Source organism: Chrysochloris asiatica, unplaced genomic scaffold, assembly GCF_000296735.1.
Source record: "Chrysochloris asiatica unplaced genomic scaffold, ChrAsi1.0 scaffold00019, whole genome shotgun sequence".
NCBI classification, from domain to species: Eukaryota; Metazoa; Chordata; class Mammalia; order Afrosoricida; family Chrysochloridae; genus Chrysochloris; species Chrysochloris asiatica.
This window is the reverse complement of record NW_006408537.1, coordinates 29,698,266-29,720,359: the sequence shown is the minus strand read 5'-3', so window position 1 is coordinate 29,720,359 and position 22,094 is coordinate 29,698,266. Positions and strand designations below refer to the sequence as shown.

The 22,094-nt window shown below is 38.3% G+C and overlaps 1 protein-coding gene and 1 pseudogene across 1 annotated transcript in view; one reads left to right on the top strand and one right to left on the bottom strand.

Annotated features, from left to right (window-relative positions):
• Positions 1-22,094, top strand: part of FILIP1 (filamin A interacting protein 1) — a 332,875-nt gene that overhangs the window by 303,772 nt on the left and 7,009 nt on the right. The window contains exon 5 of the mRNA XM_006835763.1: positions 18,903-21,708. Coding sequence (XP_006835826.1) covers positions 18,903-21,708 — 2,806 coding nt within the window. The remainder of the gene's footprint in view (positions 1-18,902; positions 21,709-22,094) is intronic.
• Positions 17,071-17,402, bottom strand: LOC102812730 (annotated as a pseudogene).

The following is a 22,094-nucleotide window of genomic DNA, read 5'->3' as shown; positions in this document are numbered from 1 at the left end:
GTGAACTCTTAGCCATGAATATTCAAATAATATTCAGGGACTGAATATGAACTCCAACTGCAAATAAATTAGAGGTCAACTTTACTTATTCCTCTTAAGTCCGAAACTGTTAACTCATTTCTCTTAAGCCCGAAAATGTGTTGCCTTAAGAATTTACTTTATGTTTTCTACTGAGCTCTTAACACCTTGTAGGAGTTCATTGGGTGTTTTATTTATTTTGTTCTTAAATGCTTTAGAAAGTACATGAGTTTGAACTAAAGTGTACAGGAAGCTGTAAATGGTGGAATATGACTGCTCCACATGCAGAGTGCCAATGAAAGGGAAGAATACTTGGGTATACCTAATCTTTGTCATTTGTTATAATGGCACCAAATCCTGTATTCTAACTTGCTTCACTGATCTACAGTCACCATCCCTCCCACCAATATTTACTGATTATTCAAATACTATTTTTTCAGCTTTCCTATGCTTCCAGACATTTCTGGTTTCTCCTGGAATCTATAACCTATTAAATGTTTTGGATTATATTTCTCTCAAGGAAGGAGGCAAAATTGTGTGCAGAACTACTGCCCAGATTAAATATACCATTTCCCAAGCCTTTAGGGAGAGGTCGTGGAAGAATTCTCCCCTGCTCAACTAAGGAATGCCAGTAGAGTGCTTCTTGATATCCTCTGGCTTTCTTTTCCCTGCCTGCCCACTCTACCCCTACTCACATCCACTCCTTAGAGTTCTGGAGCACAATCCCCTGCTGCTGGAAAAAGAACAAAAACAAAACCTCCTGAGATGAAACCGCATTGAATTGGCAAGCCCAGGGATCGCCCACACATTGAGAAACTTCCCACTTGCCATATGCTAAATTAGATTCTTCTCATGAATGTTCACAAGTCATGTCCTCTTATATCTTCTTTCCCTTGTAAATTTGAATAAGGGGCAGTTATATGAAGATTGGGTTTCAGAGCCACCATTGGTCAGATCATGAGGCTCAAATGACAAGCATCAACTTAAAGGCTGCTAGGAGCCTGGCTACTCGTTCCCTTTAGGACCCAATACTCTATGAAAAATTATTATCTTTGAAGATCTCCCCTTACAGCAAACTTTGGACTCAACCTGGAGAACCAGAAGTACAGTATTTTACACGTGAATTATATTACTTTAAAGAATGCATTTTAATTATACTAACAAATTTAAAATACAGAAAGCTCCCATTTGGTTGTTTGCCATTTATAGCAAAAATGAATCTTCGTATTACACAGGTATGCTGATGTGGACTTGAAAATTAGCCAAATGAATTTTATCCTCCTTAAATTAAAAAGTTGTTTCATTCATTGAGAAAAATAATTGAGTGGATTTGTATACTTGCTCAATTGCTTGTTCTCTTTCTTAAAACCTTCCAAATATAATTCACCAATAAGTTTTCTGGATCCTACTTCCAAATTATGTGTTTGTCCATTGTTCCACAGCATCATTGTCACTGCCCTAGTCCAAGGCAACATCTTGGACCAAGCTACCTTCACATTGCTGGTCTGGGCTACTGTAAAAGCTTCCTTTACTTCCAACCTTGTCCAGTCTTTGCCCAAGTACATTTTTTACATATTGGTCACATAAATCAGAACCTTCAAAATAAAATTCAGCTCCTTATCATGGTGTGGAAAACTGGACCAAGTCAACTTGTTTGTTTCCAATTGTTAGATCTTATTGGAAGGTATTGGTAACTCATGACAAATGATAACATCATAATGAAAGCAAGGTCTTCAACTGATTTTTTCCAGAAATAGTTACTAACAATCAATACTTGTAAGCTTGATGAAGTTCCAATCGTCTGTCCTATAGGTGTGCTGGTAAGTTCTTTGCATTAAAGGTTAAACCAGTAGAGATGCAGTACTATTTGAGCTCAGTATCAAGCTAATTTTCTGGGTATATCAAATGATGGAGACCTGCTATGTTTGGGGAACAAAGGACCAAATGGAGTCCTGGATCTAGAGCAACACACCTAAGGACTTTAGGCTAATGGGTTTACTAGGATAGAGGTGTCACATATTTTGTCATGAACCATTCATTTCACTAGTAAAAAAATATTTCTCATACTCCTTACCTTCTGGTGTGGCACTGTAATATAAGCACTGGACTGCTTATGTTACAAAGTCCGTGGTTCAAACCCAGTGGCCACTCCTTGGAAACCCTATACAGGGTCGCTATGAGTCAGAACCAACTCTATGGCACTTAGCAACAGCAACAACAACAATTACAAACACTATGATGTAGCAAGAAGTCATTGTATTTCTGGATATCTGTAAATCTCTCTGGAGCACATACTCCTCATAAGCATACTTCAAATGTTAACTAACTACCCCAGATATGTTGTTGTTGTTAAGTGCTGTGTAGTCGGTTCCGACCCATAATGACCCTGCACAGGGTTTCTGAGGCTGTAAATCTTTAAGGGAGCAGAAAGCCTCTTCTTTGTCCCACGGAATGGCTGGTAGTTTTGAACTGCTGACCTTGAGGTTAGCAGCCCGATTCATAACCACTACTCTACCAGAGCTCCTTATAAAGCAAAATTAATTCACACACACACATTCTGTAGGCTTCAGCTCTTTAAAAGAATTAGGCTTTGTGTACCACAGCCTAAATGGTCTTACCCCTGCTCTTAACCTCGTTGGACCCTGTACCTGTCACTTTGTTTTCCATATAGTAGTCATGACCTTTCTGTTCCTGGAATCTCCTACATTTATTCCTGTTCCAGAGCGTTTGTACTTATTGCATATTCTCTGGAACCCTTAGTCTCTTCCCTTGGCATCCCTAGTTCCTTCCGTTTCTTCTTTCTAAATGTCACTTCCTCAGGGCGTGTCTTTGTAGACCCATTCCCTGCCCTCAGTCATGTTAGTTGACAACATTCTATGACAAATTCTGAAGCTCTGGTAGCATAGTGGTTATGAATTGGGCTGCTAACCGCAGGGTCAGCAGTTCGAAACTACCAGCTGTTCCGTGGGAGAAAGATGAGGCTTCATGCTCCCATAAAGATTTATAGCCTCGGAAACCCTGTTCAGGGTCACTGTGAGTCAGAACTGACTCCACGGCACATAACAACAACAATAAACCTCCAGATACTTAGCACTAGGGTGTGAACTCCACTGAACCGGGGACCTTGTCTGTCTTTTTCACACCCTATCACCAATATTTAAGACAATTACTGGATCATACTGGGAAAACAGTGATTGTCAAACAATTGAATGCAAGATACTTTCTGAACAGTTCAAAATCTAATACTCATACGATTCTAACTCCTGTGCTTCTTGGTGTTAGATATCATTGAGTAGATTTCTGACTCATAGTAACACTATGTTACAGAGTAGAATTGCCCCTTACGGTTTTCCAGACTATAATCTTTTAGGAAGTAGATACCAGCTCCATTTTTCCATAGAGCCAAACAACTGAAAAACCCACTGACATCAAGTGAATTCTGACTCAAGTTGTTGTTGTTAGGTGCCATAGACTTGGTTCTGACCCATAGAAACTGTCCTCACAATTACTGCTGCACTTGAGACCATTGCTGCAGTCACAGTACTAATCCATTTAGTTGGGGGTCTCCCTCTTTTCCTCTGACCCTCCGCTTTATCAAACATGATATCCTTCTCCAGGAACTGATCCCTTATGATAATATGTCCAAAGTATGAGATACAAAGTCTGGTCATCTTGGTTTCTAAGGAGCATCTTGTTGTATTTCTTCCAAGACAGATTTGTTTGATCTTCTGGCAGTCCATGGTACCTTTAAAAGTCTTCTTCTACACTGTAACTCAAATACATCAGTTATTTTACAGTCTTCTTTATTCATTGTCCAACTTTCACATTCATATGATGCTATTGAAAATGTCATGGCTTGGGTCAGGTGCACTGTAGTCCTCAAACTGACATCTTTATTATTCAACACTTTAAAGAGGCTTTGTGCAGCAGATTTGCCTAATGCAATATGTTGTTTGATTTCTTGACTGATGCTTCAATGAGTGTTCATGGTGGATTCAAGCATAATGAAGTCTTTAACAGCTTCAATGTTTTCTCTGTTTATCATGATGCTATTTATTGGTCCAGTGGTGAGAGTTTTTGTTTTCTTTACATTGAGGTGTACCTAGGGCTGTGCTCTTTGATCTTCATCAGTAAGTATTTAAGTTCTCTTCACTTTCAGCAAGCCAGGTTGTATCATCTGCATATTGCAGGTTATTAGAGAGTCTTCCTCCAGCTCTGATGCCACGTTTTTATTCATATACTCCAGTTTCTTGGATTATTTGCTCAGCATACAGACTGAATAAATATGATAAAAGAATGCAACCCTAGTGCATACCTTTCCTGATTTTAAACCATTCTGTGTCCCTTGTTCTGTTCGAATGACTGTCTCTGGGTCTATGTACAGGTTCCTCATGAGCACAATTAAATACTCTGGAATACTCATTGTCTGCAATGTTGTTCACAGTTTGTCATGAAGCAACAACAACAAAAAAAGCCTTTGCATAGTCAATAAAGCACAGGTAAACATCTTTCTGGTACTCTCTGCTTTCAGCCAAGATTCATCTACCAACAGCAATGACATCCCTCATTCCGTGTCCTCATCTGAATCTACCTTGAACTTTTGGCAGTTCCCTGTCAGTTTACTGTTGTATCTGTTTTTGAATTATCTTTAGCAAAATTTTACTTGCATGAGTTATTAATGATATTGACCAACGGTTTCCACATTCCATTGGGTCACCTCTCTTTGGAATGGGCACAAATATGAATCTCTTCCAATCAGTTGGGCAGGTAGCTGTCTTCCAAATTTCTTGGCATAAATGAGTGAGTGTTTCCAGTGCTGCATGAGTCTGTTGAAAGATTTCAATTTGTATTCTATCAATTCCCAGAGCCTTATTCTTTGCCAATGCCTTCAATGCACCTTGGACTTTTTCCTTCAATACTTTTGTCTCTTGATCAGATGATAACTCTTGAAATGATTGAACATCGACCAATTTCTTTTGGTACAGTGACTCTATGTATTCTATTTTCTTTTGATGTTTTATGTATCATTCAATATTTTGCACAAAGAATCCTTCAGTATTTCAAGTCGAAGCTTGATTTTTTTCCTCAGTTCTTTTAGCTTGAAAAATACTGAACATGTTCTTCCCTTTTAGTTTTCTAACTTCAGATCTTTGCACATTTCCTTATAATACTTGACATTGTCCTCTTGTGCCGCCCTTGAATTTTTCTGCTCAGTTCTTTTACCTCCTCATTTCTTCTATTTGCTTTAGTTAAACATCTCTATGTTGAGGAGCAAGTTTCAGAATCTCTTCTGTCATCCATTTTGGTATTTTCTTTATTTCTTGTCTTCTTAATGACCTTTTGCTTTCTTCCTGTATGCTGTTCTTGATGTCATCCCACAACTCTTCTGGTTTTCAGTCATTAGTGTATAATGCATTGAATCTGTTCTTGAGATGATCTGTAAATTCAGGTGAATATGTTCAAGGTCATATTTTGGCTCTCATGGATTGGTTTTCATTTTCTTTAGCTTCATCCTGAACTTACATATGAACAATTAATGGTCTGCCTTTGGACTTGTTTGGGCTGATAATATGAAGCTTTTCTACTATCTTTTCCCTCAGATGTAGTTAATTTGATTTCTTTGTGTTCCATCTGGTGAAGTCCATGTGTATAATCATCTTTTATGTTGTTTAAAAAAGGTAGCAAGTCTACATAGGGGTTTGGAGGCTGTAAATATTTACTGGAGCAGAAAGCTTCATCTTTCCCCAGAAGTGTGGCTGTTGGGTTTGAACTGCTGGGCTTGTGGTTAGCAGTCCAGTGCTTATCCTACAGTACCACTGGGACTTCTTTCACATCACCAATCTTTCTGTTTAGTAGCCAAGTGTTTGACTGTTATACCACTGTGACTTCTTGTTGTTGCTAAATGCCGTTGAGTCGGTTCTGACTCATAGCGACCCTGTATGGGTTCCCAAGGAGTAGCTGGTGAGCTTGAACCATCGACTTGTGGTTCAAACCAACTTTGCAATCCAGCACATTAACCCGTGGCACCACACCAGGACTCCACCATTGTGACTAATGAGTGTTATAACATCCAGTGAAATATCTCCCGTATGTTTCCAAAGGTTCCTAATGAGGAATGTAGTTTAGTCAGAGAATGTTAATTAATGATAATAAATACTTAGTAATGGGCTTTAAATTAACTTTAAGGAGTTCTGGTCAGAAGTTCGAATTTACAAGCATCTCTCCGGGATAAAGATGAGGCTTTCTGCACCTGTAAGGATTTATAGCCTCAGAAACCCTATACAGGGTCGCTATAAGTCAAAGTCACCTCCACAACACATAACCACCACCATCAAATTAATTTTGAATGCAACTGTTCAATAGTATTAGAAACAGGAGTAAACAAACCTGTGATGGACATTCATGGTATTTGTTTTAAAGATTTTTCAAAGGTAACAAACATTTCCTCTTGCTATTATCTGTCTCTAACTACTGATTTGATGTGGTTTGAACATATTCAGTGCCTCTCTCACACTATTAACTCAAGCTTAAATCACCAGAGAAGCTGATTGAACACAGATGCCACTTGACTATATCATCAACCCTTACCTTTAGATACTCTTCGTAAATACGAGTTTATATTGCCCAGGTTAAAAATAGACCTCTAATTCAAAAAGTGCCTACCATCATAAAAATTAGTAAACTGTGTGCACACACACATTATTATTTATTTATTGTAGGTCCACTATTGCATTGAGTCATATTATCTTGTTTAATCTCATAACGGCCCTGCTGGTTAAAATCCATATTCCTATTATATAGCTGAGAAAATTGAAGCCAGAGCAGTTATGAAACACACCCATGGTTATCTATCAAGGTACGGAGCCAAGATTCATTCTCATCTCTGGGCCGCCAAGACACTCCTTTCGCTCTACCCTAGTACAGCCTCAAGTACACCAGGGTGGGGTGGAATTGGCTGCTTCTCTTCTGGAATTCCAAAGTTTCCCAACTATATTAAAAGAGTTAAAAATAAAAAAGCAAACAAAGAAAAACAACTAGTCTAAGTATCTGAACCATAAATACAACTTTTGCTAAAATATCTCAGTAATCAAAATCATTTATTCAGTACTGCATTCTTGAAGCATTGATTGAGTTTGCTAAATTTGTGCTAATAAGAAGTTAGGTATATTCTTAAAGCAAATAGTTTGATTGTACTGTTGTTAAGTGCCCTCAAGTCGGTTTCAACCCACAGCAACGCTCTATAGAGTTTTCAAGGAACAGCTGGTGACCTTGCCACAAACCTTACGATTCAAACCAACTTTGCAGTCCAACACATTAACCCACAGTGTCAGACAAATTATCTCATTTTCTTTATTTCCTATGTTATATCATCATGGCTTATTTTTGCTGTTGAGTCTGTTTCAATTCATAATAAGCCTGTATAGGGTTTCTAAGGAATGATGGTGGGTTTGAATCACCCACCTTGTGGTTAAGAGTCCAGTACGTATCCTATAGTGCCACATCAGAATCCCAACATAATGGCTTATATTTAAGTAAAGATATTTGGGCACTTTGTAATGCTTTGAAAATATTTTGTTCTATTAATTTGACTAATTTACCTAGCACCACATTTTCATTTCACAATTAAAACATAATTTCTTAATATAAGTGATATATGTAACCACTATACTACCAGTAGTTACGAATTGGCCTGCTAACCTCAAGTTCAGGAGTTCGAAACTACCAGCAGTTCCCGGTTGAAAGATGGGGCGTTCTGCTCCGATAAAGATTTACAGCCTAGGAAACCCTGTACAGGGTTGCTATGAGTTGGAACCGAGTCCACGGCACATAACCACTATCACCATTGGATTTTTCAGGAGCCCTAGTAAACCTAGTTACGGAGTCCTGGTGTGGCGCTGTGGGTTAATGTGCCAGACTGCAAAGTAGTTAGAACTGCAAGGTCGGCGGTTCAAACTCACCAGTCACTCCTCGGAAACCTTATACAGGGTCGCTATGGGTCGGAACCGACTTGACGGCACTTAACAACAACAAGTAACCTAGTGGTTAAGTGTGCTTGGCTGCTAACAAAAGGGTCACTAATTCAAAAACTCATTAGTCGATTTTGGAGAAAAAGATGTGGCAGTCTACTTTTATAAAGATTGTTGGCTTTTTAATTTAATTTTTCATATACTCAAGAAGGAAACCAAAATCAAACTTGTTGTCCTGGAGTCAATTCTGACTAATTACAACCCAAGGTCAGTGGTTCAAACTCACCAGCTGTTCCCGTTCCTCGGAAACCCTATACAGGGTTGCTATGAGTGGGAACTGCTGACTCGATGACACTTAACAACAGCAACATAAAATAGAGTAGAACTGTCTCTTATGGTTTCCAAGGTTAAAATTTTTATGAGACTATCACATTTCCATATCCCACAGAGCAACTGGTGGATTTGAACCAGTGACCTTAGAGCCCATAGACAAGCACTTTAACCACTGAATCACTAGGTCTTGTTCTCAGAATGAAAAGAGGCTAGAAAAAAGGAAACACAAGAAAGAAGGAAAAAAGAGAGAGGAAAAACAACTAAGAGGGATAGAAGACTTTGGAGGTATTTGTATGAACAATGACCCAGACATTCCTTGAAATTCGGGTGATGTACTGGTAGCATAATGGTTACGAATCGAGCTGCGGATCTCAGGGTCAGCAGTTCGAAACTACCAGCTGTTCCGCTGGAGAAAGATGAGGCTTTCTGCTCCCGTAAAGATTTACAGTCTCGGAAACCTGTACAGGGTCGCTATGAGTTGGAACCGACTCTACGGCATACAACAACAACAACAACAATTCACCTGGTGTGGCATTGTGGGCTAATGCGTCAGACTGCAGAGTCGTTCAAGCTCACCAGCCGCTCCTTGGAAACCCTATTCAGGATTGCTATGTGTCAGAATCAACAACAACAACATTCACCTACTTTGAATTCCTGGTGTGGCACTGAGGGTTAATGTGCTGAACTGCAATGTCAGCTTGGACCACAGGATCAGTGGTTCAAGCTTACCAGCTGCTCCTAGGAGACCCTATACAGGATCGCTATGGGTCAGACACAATTCGATGGCACTTAACAACGACAACATTCACTTACTTTTGTTTATTTGTATGGTTAGCGCATTTAAAAACAATTTTAGGGAAAGAAATACATTCAGGGAAAATATTGTTAAGACAAAATGATTCTTAATGGAGAATTTGGCATTCTGCAACCCACACTGTAGGAGTGTTTTCATTTATATACAATAAATTAGCCAGCACTGTAGTTCAAACTTGAATCCCCTCCTGTTGGCTGGAGACTCCAGCAAGATCCCTATTTAAATTCCAGCCTGTGCTGAATAGAACTGTATAGAACTTAGCTAGTATGAAAAATCAGGAGTGAGGCCCATTTGACACTTTCTACGTATCTTTTCTTTATCTCATTCCCTCCTCCCAGACTTCACCCGCCTCCCCAATACATTTTTTTTCAGTGTTGAGGACAATTCCCTTTAACTCACTTTGCTTCTTAAGAGCTGCCTTCCCTTCCAGTTCTGGGCAGCTCCACCCCTTCTCACAGACCAAAGTAAAGCTGCACAATAATGAGCCATGTAAGGGATAAATGACATCATCAGTTAGTGGTCCCAAGCTGTTTTGCACAACATTCACCTTTCATTGTTCTGATGACAGGGCTGGAATGTGACGGTTAATTCCCTGTGGAGTAGGGGACTGAGCAGGGCCTGCTGCTGTTGAACAAACTCCAGTACCCCATTATAAAACAAAAACAAAAACAAAAAAACTACTATGTTTCCTAGTCATAAGGTAAGGAAGTGAAGATCTGTTTTGATTTAAGCAATGTTGGTTACTCTAGTCCATGAGCATTTCATTTGTTAATAGGCTTACTTTGCAGTAATGCTTACTAAGCGTTATTGCAAAGAGCATCTTGGAGGTTGGATTTGAACATTTGTAGAGTCCTGATTAATCTGACCAGGGCTTTCGGCTACAAGTTTTACTAAGTGTAGAGGGTGACAACCCTTGAAAATGAACAGTTTACCAGTGGCTTTCCTTGCTACCTGGAATCCTTGATTGGAAGGCGAGATGCACCTTGTGGTATGAGGCGAGCGCCTGTTTTGCTGTGGCGGGGAAAAGTAATCTCATCCTACAGAAACGTTGGGAAATTTTTATCAGAACTAAAAAACCATAAGTCTTGCTAATACGTTCTGAGGCTTTTAATATACAGTTTGAGTACTGTAACTATATCTTCTAATTTATAGTTTCCTGATTTAAAAAAAAAAGCATAGTTTGAGGTAAAATACCATTTCCAAAGGTTTATTGTTGTGGTTGCTTTTGGCAGATCCCTTTTCTCACATTTGGAGACGGCTTGTAAAAGTTGGCAATGTGTAAGAATGTACTGCAATCCAGAGAATGCTTGTTCTGACACAGTCAGTGTTGCAGGGATAACAAGAATAATAATGCAAATAGGACGTTTGATTTCAAAGCCGGAATGAGATTAAAGATTATGCTAAACAATTGTGCAAAAACTTCAACTTTAGTCATTTTTCAAAGTGCCAAAAAACATCTGAATCCAGCAGTGTGTTTCAAAATAAATAGCCTGTATTTAGTTCTCAGTTAGGACTGCAAGGTGCTGTAAGCTTTTCACAAAAGAACCTCACTTGACCAAACCCAAATTTTTGTAGCATGATTTCAGATTCATATAACCTACTCCACAGAAATTTGAGCATAAATGCAGATAATATGGTTTTCATTTGTGTAGATTTCATTGTGTAACATTGATTGTTAATAATGTTTTGTCTTTGTGTTTAACACAATGAAAATGATGAGTTTGATACATTCAGCTGCTTAAATATTAATTTCATGTGACTGAACAAACTTCTGTTTACTTGGAAAATTAACTATCCTTCCCACAACAGGATGCATACATTTCTTTTTCTCTAGATTTATTTATAATCAAGATCAATTCTGAATGAATTGTCTGGGTTTTGGAGTGTTGTTTTTACTTTTTGCAGTATCTTTTAAGTTGTCCAAAACTGAATAAAATTCTTATTAGATAAATGTTTACATAATTTTAAAGTATTTAGCATTTAGTAAATTTCAAATAGTTCGTATTGAGAAAATTTTTAAAGACCTACTTTAAAAGTCAATAAAGTACATGTACAATTTTCAAGAGGGAGAGGAAATCTGAGTATATTAGAAAATTGGAATCTCTGTTACAATTAAAGCCAAAAATTTTGTTGAAGACATAGAATGATCTAGATTGGGCAGCACTTTCTAAGGATCCACAAAAGTATTGTGGCAAAATTCAGAAATTTACAAGAAAAAAACTGATTGGTTGAAATTTGCTAGTAATGTTTTGGCAGACACCAGACCAATTAAAACATCCAGTGAGTATTGTTTTGTTAATCTAATGTTTGGTTCAGTTGAAGTCTTAGTGGTACAATGGTTAAAGTGCTTAGATAACCAAAGGTTAATGAGTCCAATCTGGCCACTTCTCTGGGAAAAAGATGTAGCTGTCGGCTTCTGAAAAGATTTACAGCCTTGAAACCCTATGGGACAATTCTATCTTGTCCTTCTATCCTGTCCTATAGAATCACCTCAAGTCAGAATCCACTCAAGGGCACTGGATTTAGTTTTTGTTAATCTATGGATATACTTCTTTATGTCATTCATTTATTCACTCATGTATTTTTGTATTTTTACTGGATTTATAAAATAACAAAAGTTATATGCATTTATTAAAATTCAATTAAATAACAAAGAATGTATAAATTAAGAAGGGGCAATCTCTTCTCTCCTGAATTCCTTACTTAGAGATTGTTTCTGTAAAATAGTTTGCAACTGTTTGCCCCCTCATTTTTTTCTCTTCCTACTCTGGACTAGAGACCATTTCAACCCTCACATCAGTCCTGATAACAGTTATTCGCTATTGTATCACAAGAGACCCATCCATCTACATTTCATTTCATCAGCTCCGCCTAGACAGATTGAATTCCTTCTCAGGCATTTCCAAAGCCTGCCTATCTTCCAACACGCAGTGTAGGTCTACTTCCAGCTCATTTGCCTCAGTCACTATATATCATTTCTGGACGTATGCTGATATGGTCATCTGTTTTTTGGGCATATTCAGGAGTTATCTATGGCCGCAATACTTAAATGGGTGTGCATTTTGGTATTTTTTATGCTTTCTGATTGCTTCCAGGTTGATGTGATCAGAAGATTGGCTTCCCTTTTCACTCTTCTTCCTGAGAAATTTCAAGATGCCACTGCTGGTCATAGTGACGTAACTCAGGATTTAATTTTCGACCTATTTCCTTTTTAGTTTGCCTATCCCGCGCCGCAATCCCCATTCAGGCCTTTTTTCTAGATATAAACCGTTCAGGGCTGACTGTGGCCATTTGGTTTTAAGTGAAAACTGTCACTGTAAATTTCGAGGAGATCTGTGTGCATACATAATGTAACCCTCGGGGCTGGGGTGGGGTGGGGTGTCCACTCGCTCAGGCACCCCCTGTAGTCACCAGAATGGAGGTGCTCAGACAGCGATTGACCAATGAACAGACACACACACACACAAAAGAATGTCACACTTTTATATGCGCAGTTCTGTCAGGCATCCATGGCTGCTCTGATCCCTCCCTGCTTGGTCTCTCCCTAGCTGGAGGCTCCGGGAGCAGCTGAGCGTCTTGAATTAGAAAGCAATGGTTTTCTTGCTTCTGCTACAAATTCCCGTAGCTGTAAGCCTTCCAAGCTTCTAAATATTCCTTTTTATGTGGTTCAGAGTTCTGGCAGCATCCTCTGAGCCTGCTTGGTGCAGTATTTTGTGTTGTTGCTGAAGGACATCCTCACTACATGTCTACTCTCTCCACCATCTTGTTTGTTCTCCCCATCTTCTTTGGATTCTGCTCATAGAATTCTTCAGTAATGGTTTGAATATTTTCTTCAGTTCTTTCAGCTTAAGAAATGCTGAGTGTGTTCTTCCTTTTTGGTTTTCTAACTCCAGATCTTTGCAAATTTCATTATAATACTTAATTTTGTCTGCTTGAGCTATCCTTTGAAATTTTTTGCTCAGTTTCTTTACCTACTCATTTGCTTTGTCATCTCTGTGCTGGAGAGCAAATTTCAGAATCTCTTCTCACATCTATTTTGGGCTTTTCTTTTTTTTCCCCGTTTTTGATTTTTTTAATGACCTTTTGCTTTCTTTCTGTATGGTGTTCTTGATGTCATCCCACAACTCTTCTGGTCTTCCGTCATTAGTGTCTAATGTATCAAATACTTTCTTGAGTTAGTTTCTAAATTAAAGTGGGAAATGTTCAAGGTCATATTTTGGCTCTTGTGAATTTTTTTTCATTTTCTTCTTCTTCATTCTGAACTTGTATATGACTGTTTCACAATCTGCCCCTGGCCTTGTTTTGGCTGATGATATTAATTAAGCTTTGCCATTGTACCTTCCCATATATGTAGTCAGATTGATTTCTGTGTATTCCATCTGGTGAGCTTCATGTTGTTTTAAAAAGTTTAATGTTACTATTATTCAATATTACATACCAACCACTAAAACCAATTATGAAGAAATTGAAGAATTCTAGGATAAGCACTGGACTGCTAACTGCAAAGTTGGCAGTTCAAACCCACCTTGGAAACAATATACCATATTGCTATAAGTTGGAATTGACTTGATAGCAGTTAACAACAACACCTTCTTCAGTCTGAAATTGATCAAGCATGCAAACAAGGTGCATTGATAACTACTGGTGATTGGAATGTGAAAGTTGGAAACAAAGAAAAGGGATCAGTAGTTGAAAAATATGGCTTTAGTGATAGAAATTATGCTGGAGATGGCATGACAGAATTTTATAAAACCAGTGACTTATTCATTGCAGGCACCTTTTTTCAACAACATAGTAGGCAGTTATACACATGGACCTAACCAAATGGAATACACAGGAATCAGATTGACTACATCTGTGGGAAGAGGTGGTGGACAAGCTCAATATTATCAGCCAAAACAATACCAGGGGCAGACTGTGGAATAGACCATCAATTGCTCATATTCAAGTTCAGGCTGAAGCTGAAGAAAATTAAAGTAGGTCCACAAGAGCCAAAATATGACTTTGAGTATGTCCCACCTGAGTTTAGAAACCATTGCAAGAACAGATTTGACTCATTATACACAAATGGCCAAAATCAGAGAGAAGTGGGATGATATCAAGAATATCATACCTTAGGAGAGCAAAAGGTCATTTAAAAGACAGAAAAGAAAGACCAAAATGGATGTCAGGAGAGACTCTGAAACTTAATCGTGAACACAGAGATGCTAAAGTGTCTAGAAGAAATGATGAAGTAAAAGAGATAAACAAAAAATGTCAAAGGGAAGCTTGAAAAGACAAAATAAATATAATAATGAAATGTGCAAAGACCTGGAATCAGAAAACCAAAAGGGAAGAATATGCTCAGCATATCTCAAGCTGAAAGGATTGAAGAAAACATTCAAACCTTGGATTAAATATTGAACAATTCTATTAGCAAAATATAAAATGATGAAGTAAGAATCAAAAGAAAATGGAAGAAATGCACAGTCACTGTACCAACAAGAATTGGCCGATGTTCAACCATATAATCAAGAACCAATGGAACTGAAGGAAGAAGTTCAACCTGCACTGAAAATATTGGTGAAGATCAAGCCTCCAGGAATTTATGGAATATAAACAGAAATGTTTCAACAAGCCGATGCAGTACTATAGGAGCTCCCTCGTCTACTCCAAGAAATTTAAAAGACAGCTTCCTGGCCAGTTGATAGAAAGTGATCCATATTTGTGCAAACTCCAAAGGAAGGTGACCCAACAGAATATGGGCCACATCAAATAATATCACTAATATCACATGCAAATAAAATTTTACTGAAGCTACTTTTAAAAACAGTTTCAGCAGACAAGGCGTGGCCAGAAATTCAGACTAGATTCAGAAGAGGATGTGGAATATGGGATATTGTTGTTGATGTCAGATGAGTCTTGGTTGAATGCAGAAAATACCAGGAAGATGTTTGATGCGGTTGTTGTCCTTAGGTGCCACTGAGTTGGTTCTGACTCATAGTAACCCTGTGCACAACAGAACATAACATTACCTGGTACCGCCCCATCCTCACGATGATTATGTTCGAGCCCATTGTTGCTGCTCCTGCTGTCAATCCATCTCATTGCAGATCTTCCCTTTTGGATCCTAACTCCAGAAATTTCCACATTTTATTACAAAACTTTACTTTGTATTCTCAAGTCACCCTTTGAAATTTTCTGTTCTGTTTTTTTTACTTCATTATTTCTTCCATTCACTTTAAAAGCAAGTTTGAGAGTCTCTTCTGACACTCATTTTGGTGTTTTCTTTCTTTCCTGCCGTTTAATGACCCTTTGCTTTCTTCACGTATGATGTTCTTTATGTCATAATACCTAGCAAAAATAAGAAATGCTGTTTATTTTAATGTTAGCTAACTTAATTATAAATATGACATACATCTTTCTGAATAAATAAGGTTCAGAAGATATTCAAATAATCAAATGCACTTAAAATAAATGAAGACAGAATAGTGGTTATTTATGACTTGCTTCTATTATAAACACATTCATTAAACTAATTAGTGTAATTACATTCTTACACAAATATATAGTGAATATGATTTTAACTTTTTATGGAGACATGAAAATAACTATTAAACATTGATGCAAGTTTTTAATTTTAAAAAAAAAAAGCAAGTTAACTGAGCAACACATGAGTGGCAAATAGTTGCCCTGGCATATTTGCAATGGTGTAGTAGTTACGAGTTGGGCTGCTAACCTCAAGGTCAAAACTACTAGCAGTTCAAAACTACTAGCAATCCTGCTGAAGAAAGATGAGACTTTGCACTTCTGTAAAGATTTAGAGCCTCAGAAACCTTCTACAGGGTCGTTATGAGTCGGAATTGACTCCACAGCATATAACCACTTTTTAAAGCTGTACATGAGCACTATAGAAAAGATGCTCTTCAGAATGTGAAACATTACTATTGCTGTGGCTGTCACATTCTTCTAAATGCAATAACTTGAATTTCCTCCTTACCTTAATCTCTGGAGTCCTGGTGTGGCACTATGGGTTAATGTGCTGGACTGCAAGGTTGTTTTGACCCACAGGGTCGGTGGTTCAAGCTCACCAGTCACTCCTTAGAAACCCTATACAGGGTCGCTATGGGTCAGAACCGACTTGATGGCACTTAACAACAATAACTACTAGAGCTCTACCAAACAGACATTGTTTAAATCAAAAAACAGGCACAAAATTCTGTACCAGTTCTGGTGTCAGTTTAAATCCGCTTGTATCAATTAGCTTTTGTACCAGCTAGTCCATCGAGCAGTGATCCTGTCTGGAAATAGAGCCATAGTTTATTAAGAGGGTCTGAAATAAGAAAAACTTTTAAGGTTCTTCTTTTGGGGACCTTCTCTTTCATTTAAAGTAAAGTTCTCTTGCCTACTACAAGAATTTATCGGCTACAGAGATGAGAAGCATGGATTCCCAAACTTTATTGTTGTTAGGTGCCAGTGAGTTGATTCTGACTCATAGCAACCCTGTGTACAACAGAATGAAACACAGCTGGTCCTGTGCCAGCCTCACAATCATTGCTATGCTTGAGCTCATTGGTGCAGCCACTGTGTCAATCCATCTCATTGAGGGTGTTCCTCCTTTTCACTGAACGATGTTTCTAAGCATGATGTACTTCATTCACCATGTCAAAGAACATGAGTCGAAAGTTCACCATCCTCACTTATATTATATGTAGTATTCCAGCTGTACTTCTTTTAAGACACATTTCTTTGTTCTTCGGGCAGTCAGGCACATGTTAGTCCTCTTTGCTCTTTAACACTTTAAATGTTTGTATTAGAACAGTGGAACTAAATTTGAGACATTTGATAACGTTAGTTTATTGTAAAAAAGAAAGATGGAGATTATTTACATGATGAAAGATTTCAGAATTTCATTGGAATGGGCAGCATCACATGATGCCATTCTAATTGTGATTTATTTCAGTCTACGTACTTCCCAAGAATGTCACCAACTCTAAATAAGAAATCATTCCTGTCATCTAGAACTACTTTGTGCCTTCACATTCTGGGAGAAGAACTTTATCTCCAACTTTCACTCTAACTGGTTGAATCTCTCCACCCTTTCCTTTAGATCCGCATCCAACATCTACTACTCTTCCTTGCATTTCTTTTCCTTGCAATTTTTCTGGAAGCGTGCCTACTTTGGTTACAGTTTCTACTGCACTCCTTTCCACCAATACTCAGTCAAGGAGGGGAAGAAACTTTCTGTCCTGCCTTGACTCTTGGGTCACAGCCACTGACACTCCATGCATGCTACATCCACCATAACAAAATACCTGCAATTTGACTTTTAACACACATGAATGTGAGAAAAGCTCTTTGACATTTAGAGAGGTTTTTTACAGCACATTTGCCCAATGCAATACATTTTTTACTTCTTGACTGCTGCTTCCTTGGGTGTTGATTGTGGAACCAAATAAAACGAAATTTTTGACAACTTCAGTTATTTCTCTATTTTTCATGATATTGCTTATTGGTCTAGTTGTACGAATTTTTGTTTTCTTTATATTGGGGTGTTATCCATACTGAAGACCGTAGTTTTTTTTTTTATCTTCATCAGTATTTTAAGTCTTTTTAGCCAGAAAATTTGTGTCATCTGCATATTGCAGATTGTTAATGAGTCTTCCCCAATCCTGATGCCATGTTCTTCATATAATCCACCTTCTTGGATTATTTGCTCAGCATACAGTTGAATAAGTATGCTGAAAGAGTACAACCCTGATGGACACATTTCCTGATTTTAAACCACACAGTACCCCTTTGTTCTATTTGAACAACTGCGTTGTGGTCTATGTCCATCTTCTGCATGAGCACAATTAAGTATCTGGAATTCCCATTGCTTGCAATATTAGCCATAATCTTTTATGAACCACATAGGCAAATGCTTTTGTATATTCAAGAAAACACAAGTAAGTATTTTTCAGATATTCTCTGCCTTCAGCCAAGCTCTATCTGACATCAGCAATGATATCCTTGTTCTGTACTCTCTTCTGAATCCAGCTTGAATTTTTGATGGTGCCATGTCAATGTACTCCTGCCACCATTTAAAAAATTATCTTCAGCAAAATTTTACTTGTGTGTTCTATAGATGACATTGTTTGATCATTTCTCCATCATATTGAGTCATCTGTCTTTGGAATGGGCACATATAAGAATTTCTTCCTGTCTGTTGGCCAGGTAGCTGTCTTCCAAATTTCTTGTCATAGACAAATGAACATCTCCAGTGCTGCAATCATTTGTTGAAACATCTCATTTGGTATTCCATCAATTCCTGGAGTCTTAGTTTTCACCAATGTCTTCAGTGTAACTTGGACTTCTTCAGCATTATTGTCCTTGATCATATGAAGTCTCTGAAATGGTTGAACATTGGGATACAGAATGTACTATATAAATAGTCATTAATTATATATTTTTATTTAAGTAAAATCTGGATTTTACATAATGGTTATTTTTAAAATCTGGAACAGTATTAGTAAGTGTTCAGCTTACTGAATTTTCACAAGCTGAACCACCAATTTAAAATCAAGAAACAGAAACTAACACCCCCAAAGTCCTCCTCACGTCCCCTTCTATCCATCTCTCCAAGGATAAACAGTGTCCTGACGTCTGCCTTAATGGTTATTTGCTAAGCCTTGATTTTATAACAGTTGTTCAGGAATTAATCATACTAGTGTCTTGTTTTTTATTTAATACCTAAGACAAACCTTTTTGCTGATTAATATTTTAATATATAATTATGCTTTGTTTTCTAGGTTGAAAAAGCTCCTTGAACAAGAGAAGGCTTACCAAGCCCGCAAAGAAAAAGAAAATGCCAAGCGGCTCAATAAACTCAGAGATGAGCTTGTCAAACTCAAATCCTTTGCACTCATGTTGGTGGATGAAAGGCAAATGCATATTGAGCAACTTGGTCTACAAAGCCAGAAGGTCCAGGATCTTACTCAGAAACTGAGAGAAGAAGAAGAAAAGCTGAAAGCCACTGCTTCCAAATCCAAAGAAGATAGGCAGAAATTGCTCAGGTTAGAAGTGGACTTTGAACACAAGGCTTCAAGGTTCTCTCAAGAGCATGAAGAGATGAATGCTAAATTGGCTAATCAAGAGTCTCACAACAGGCAACTTAGACTCAAGCTGGTTGGCTTAACTCAAAGAATTGAAGAGCTAGAAGAAACCAACAAAAATCTTCAAAAAGCAGAGGAAGAACTTCAGGAATTAAGAGATAAAATTGCCAAAGGGGAATGTGGAAACTCCAGCCTCATGGCAGAAGTGGAAAATCTTCGAAAGCGGGTGCTGGAAATGGAAGGTAAAGATGAGGAGATCACTAAAACTGAATCACAGTGTAGGGAATTGAGGAAGAAATTACAAGAAGAAGAGCACCATAGTAAGGAACTCAAACTTGAAGTTGAGAAGTTACAGAAGAGAATGTCTGAACTAGAGAAACTGGAAGAAGCATTTAGCAAGAGCAAATCTGAATGTACCCAGCTGCATTTAAATCTAGAGAAAGAAAAAAACTTAACCAAAGACTTGCTAAATGAATTGGAGGTGGTCAAGAGTCGAGTTAAAGAACTTGAATGTTCTGAAAGTAGATTGGAAAAAGCTGAATTAAGTCTAAAAGATGATCTTACGAAGTTGAAGTCATTTACTGTGATGCTGGTTGATGAAAGGAAGAATATGATGGAAAAAATAAAGCAAGAAGAAAGGAAAGTGGATGGTCTCAATAAAAATTTTAAGGTGGAGCAAGGAAAAGTTATGAATGTAACTGAAAAACTAATTGAAGAAAGTAAGAAACTTTTAAAACTGAAATCTGAAATGGAGGAAAAGGTGTACAATTTGACAAAAGAGAGAGATGAGTTAATAGGCAAACTGAAAAGTGAAGAAGAAAAATCTTCTGAATTAAGCTGCAGTGTTGACTTATTAAAGAAGAGACTGGATGGTATAGAGGAAGTAGAAAGAGAAATAACGAGGGGACGATCTCGAAAAGGACCTGACCTCACCTGCCCAGAAGACAACAAGATTAAAGAACTAACACTTGAAATTGAGAGACTGAAGAAGCGTCTCCAACAGTTGGAGGTGGTTGAAGGGGATTTGATGAAGACAGAGGATGAATATGATCAGCTAGAGCAGAAATTTAGAACTGAGCAGGATAAGGCTAACTTCCTCTCTCAACAACTAGAGGAGATAAAGCACCAAATAGCCAAGAATAAAGCAATAGAGAAAGGTGAGGCTGTGAGTCAGGAAGCTGAGCTGAGACACAGATTTCGGTTGGAAGAAGCTAAAAGTCGAGACTTAAAAGCTGAAGTTCAAGCTCTTAAAGAGAAGATTCATGAACTAATGAATAAAGAAGATCAGCTTTCTCAACTCCAGGTAGATTATTCTGTCCTTCAACAAAGATTTATGGAAGAAGAAAATAAGAACAAAAACATGGGGCAGGAGGTCATCAGTTTGACCAAAGAGTTGGAGCTTTCTAAGCGCTACAGCCGAGCTCTTAGACCTAGTGTGAACGGAAGAAGAATGGTGGATGTTCCTGTAACATCAACAGGAGTACAAACTGATGTTGTTAGCAGTGAAACAGCAGAGGAGGAAACTCCTGCTGTGTTCATACGGAAATCCTTTCAAGAAGAAAATCATATCATGAGTAATCTTCGACAGGTAGGATTGAAAAAACCTATGGAGCGAGCCTCTGTTCTAGATAGGTACCCTCCAGCAGCAAATGAGCTCACTATGAGAAAGTCTTGGATTCCATGGATGAGAAAAAGGGAAAATGGGCCATCAGTTATTCAAGAGAAAGGTCCTCGAGCAAATTCCACTCCCGGGCACCCAGGAGAGCTAGTCCTTTCACCAAAGCAGGGTCAGCCCCTGCATATTCGAGTGACTCCAGATCATGAGAACAGTACTGCCACTTTGGAAATAACAAGCCCAACATCTGAAGAATTTTTTTCTAGCACTACTGTCATTCCTACCCTAGGAAATCAGAAACCAAGGATAACCATTATTCCATCACCAAATGTAATGTCTCAAAAGTCAAAAAGTGGAGATACCACTCTTGGCACAGAACGTGCCATGTCCCCGGTCACAATAACTACATTTTCCAGAGAGAAAACTCCAGAAGGTGGAAGAGGTGTGTTTGTGGACAGGCCTACATCCCCCATTCAAATAATGACAGTGTCTACATCAGCAGCACCAACTGAGATCGCAGTCTCTCCTGAATCCCAAGAAATGCCCATGGGAAGGACTGTCCTCAAAGTCACCCCAGAGAAACAAACTGTTCCAACACCAGTAAGGAAATACAACTCCAATGCCAATATCATAACAACGGAAGACAATAAAATTCACATTCACTTAGGTTCTCAGTATAAACGATCCCCTGGGACTTCAGCTGAAGGAACAAACCCAGTTATTACTGTCCGACCAGTCAATGTGACAGCTGAAAAAGAAGTTTCCACTGGTACTGTCCTTCGCTCTCCTAGGAACCATCTTTCATCACGAGCTGGTGCCAACAAAGTAACAAGCACCATCACCATAACACCAGTCACAACTTCATCCACTCGAGGAACCCAGTCAGTGGTGAGTAGATGAGGTTCCAAGTACAGGCCGTCTTAGGGACAGAGAAGTGCTAGTGAGACTAACCCCACATCCAAAATATAATAGCACCACAGCCTCTTACTGCATCTGAATCTGCTAACAGATATTTCCTAGAGGACTACCTACACTGTTCTGAGAAAAGAAAAGAAACAGTGGCCTAATAATGTGATATTTTGATACCTGGCTCAATGGCATGTAACTACAACAACACATTTTGATAAATTGGGAACATTTTGAGGGGAATTTTTTTTTTCATGTAAATTATGGAGACCCAAAAATACTTTTGAAGATGGTCTCTTTAAAATGATGATGTTGTTGTTGTTAGGTGCCATCGAATCAGTTCCAACTCAGCGACCCTATGCATAAGA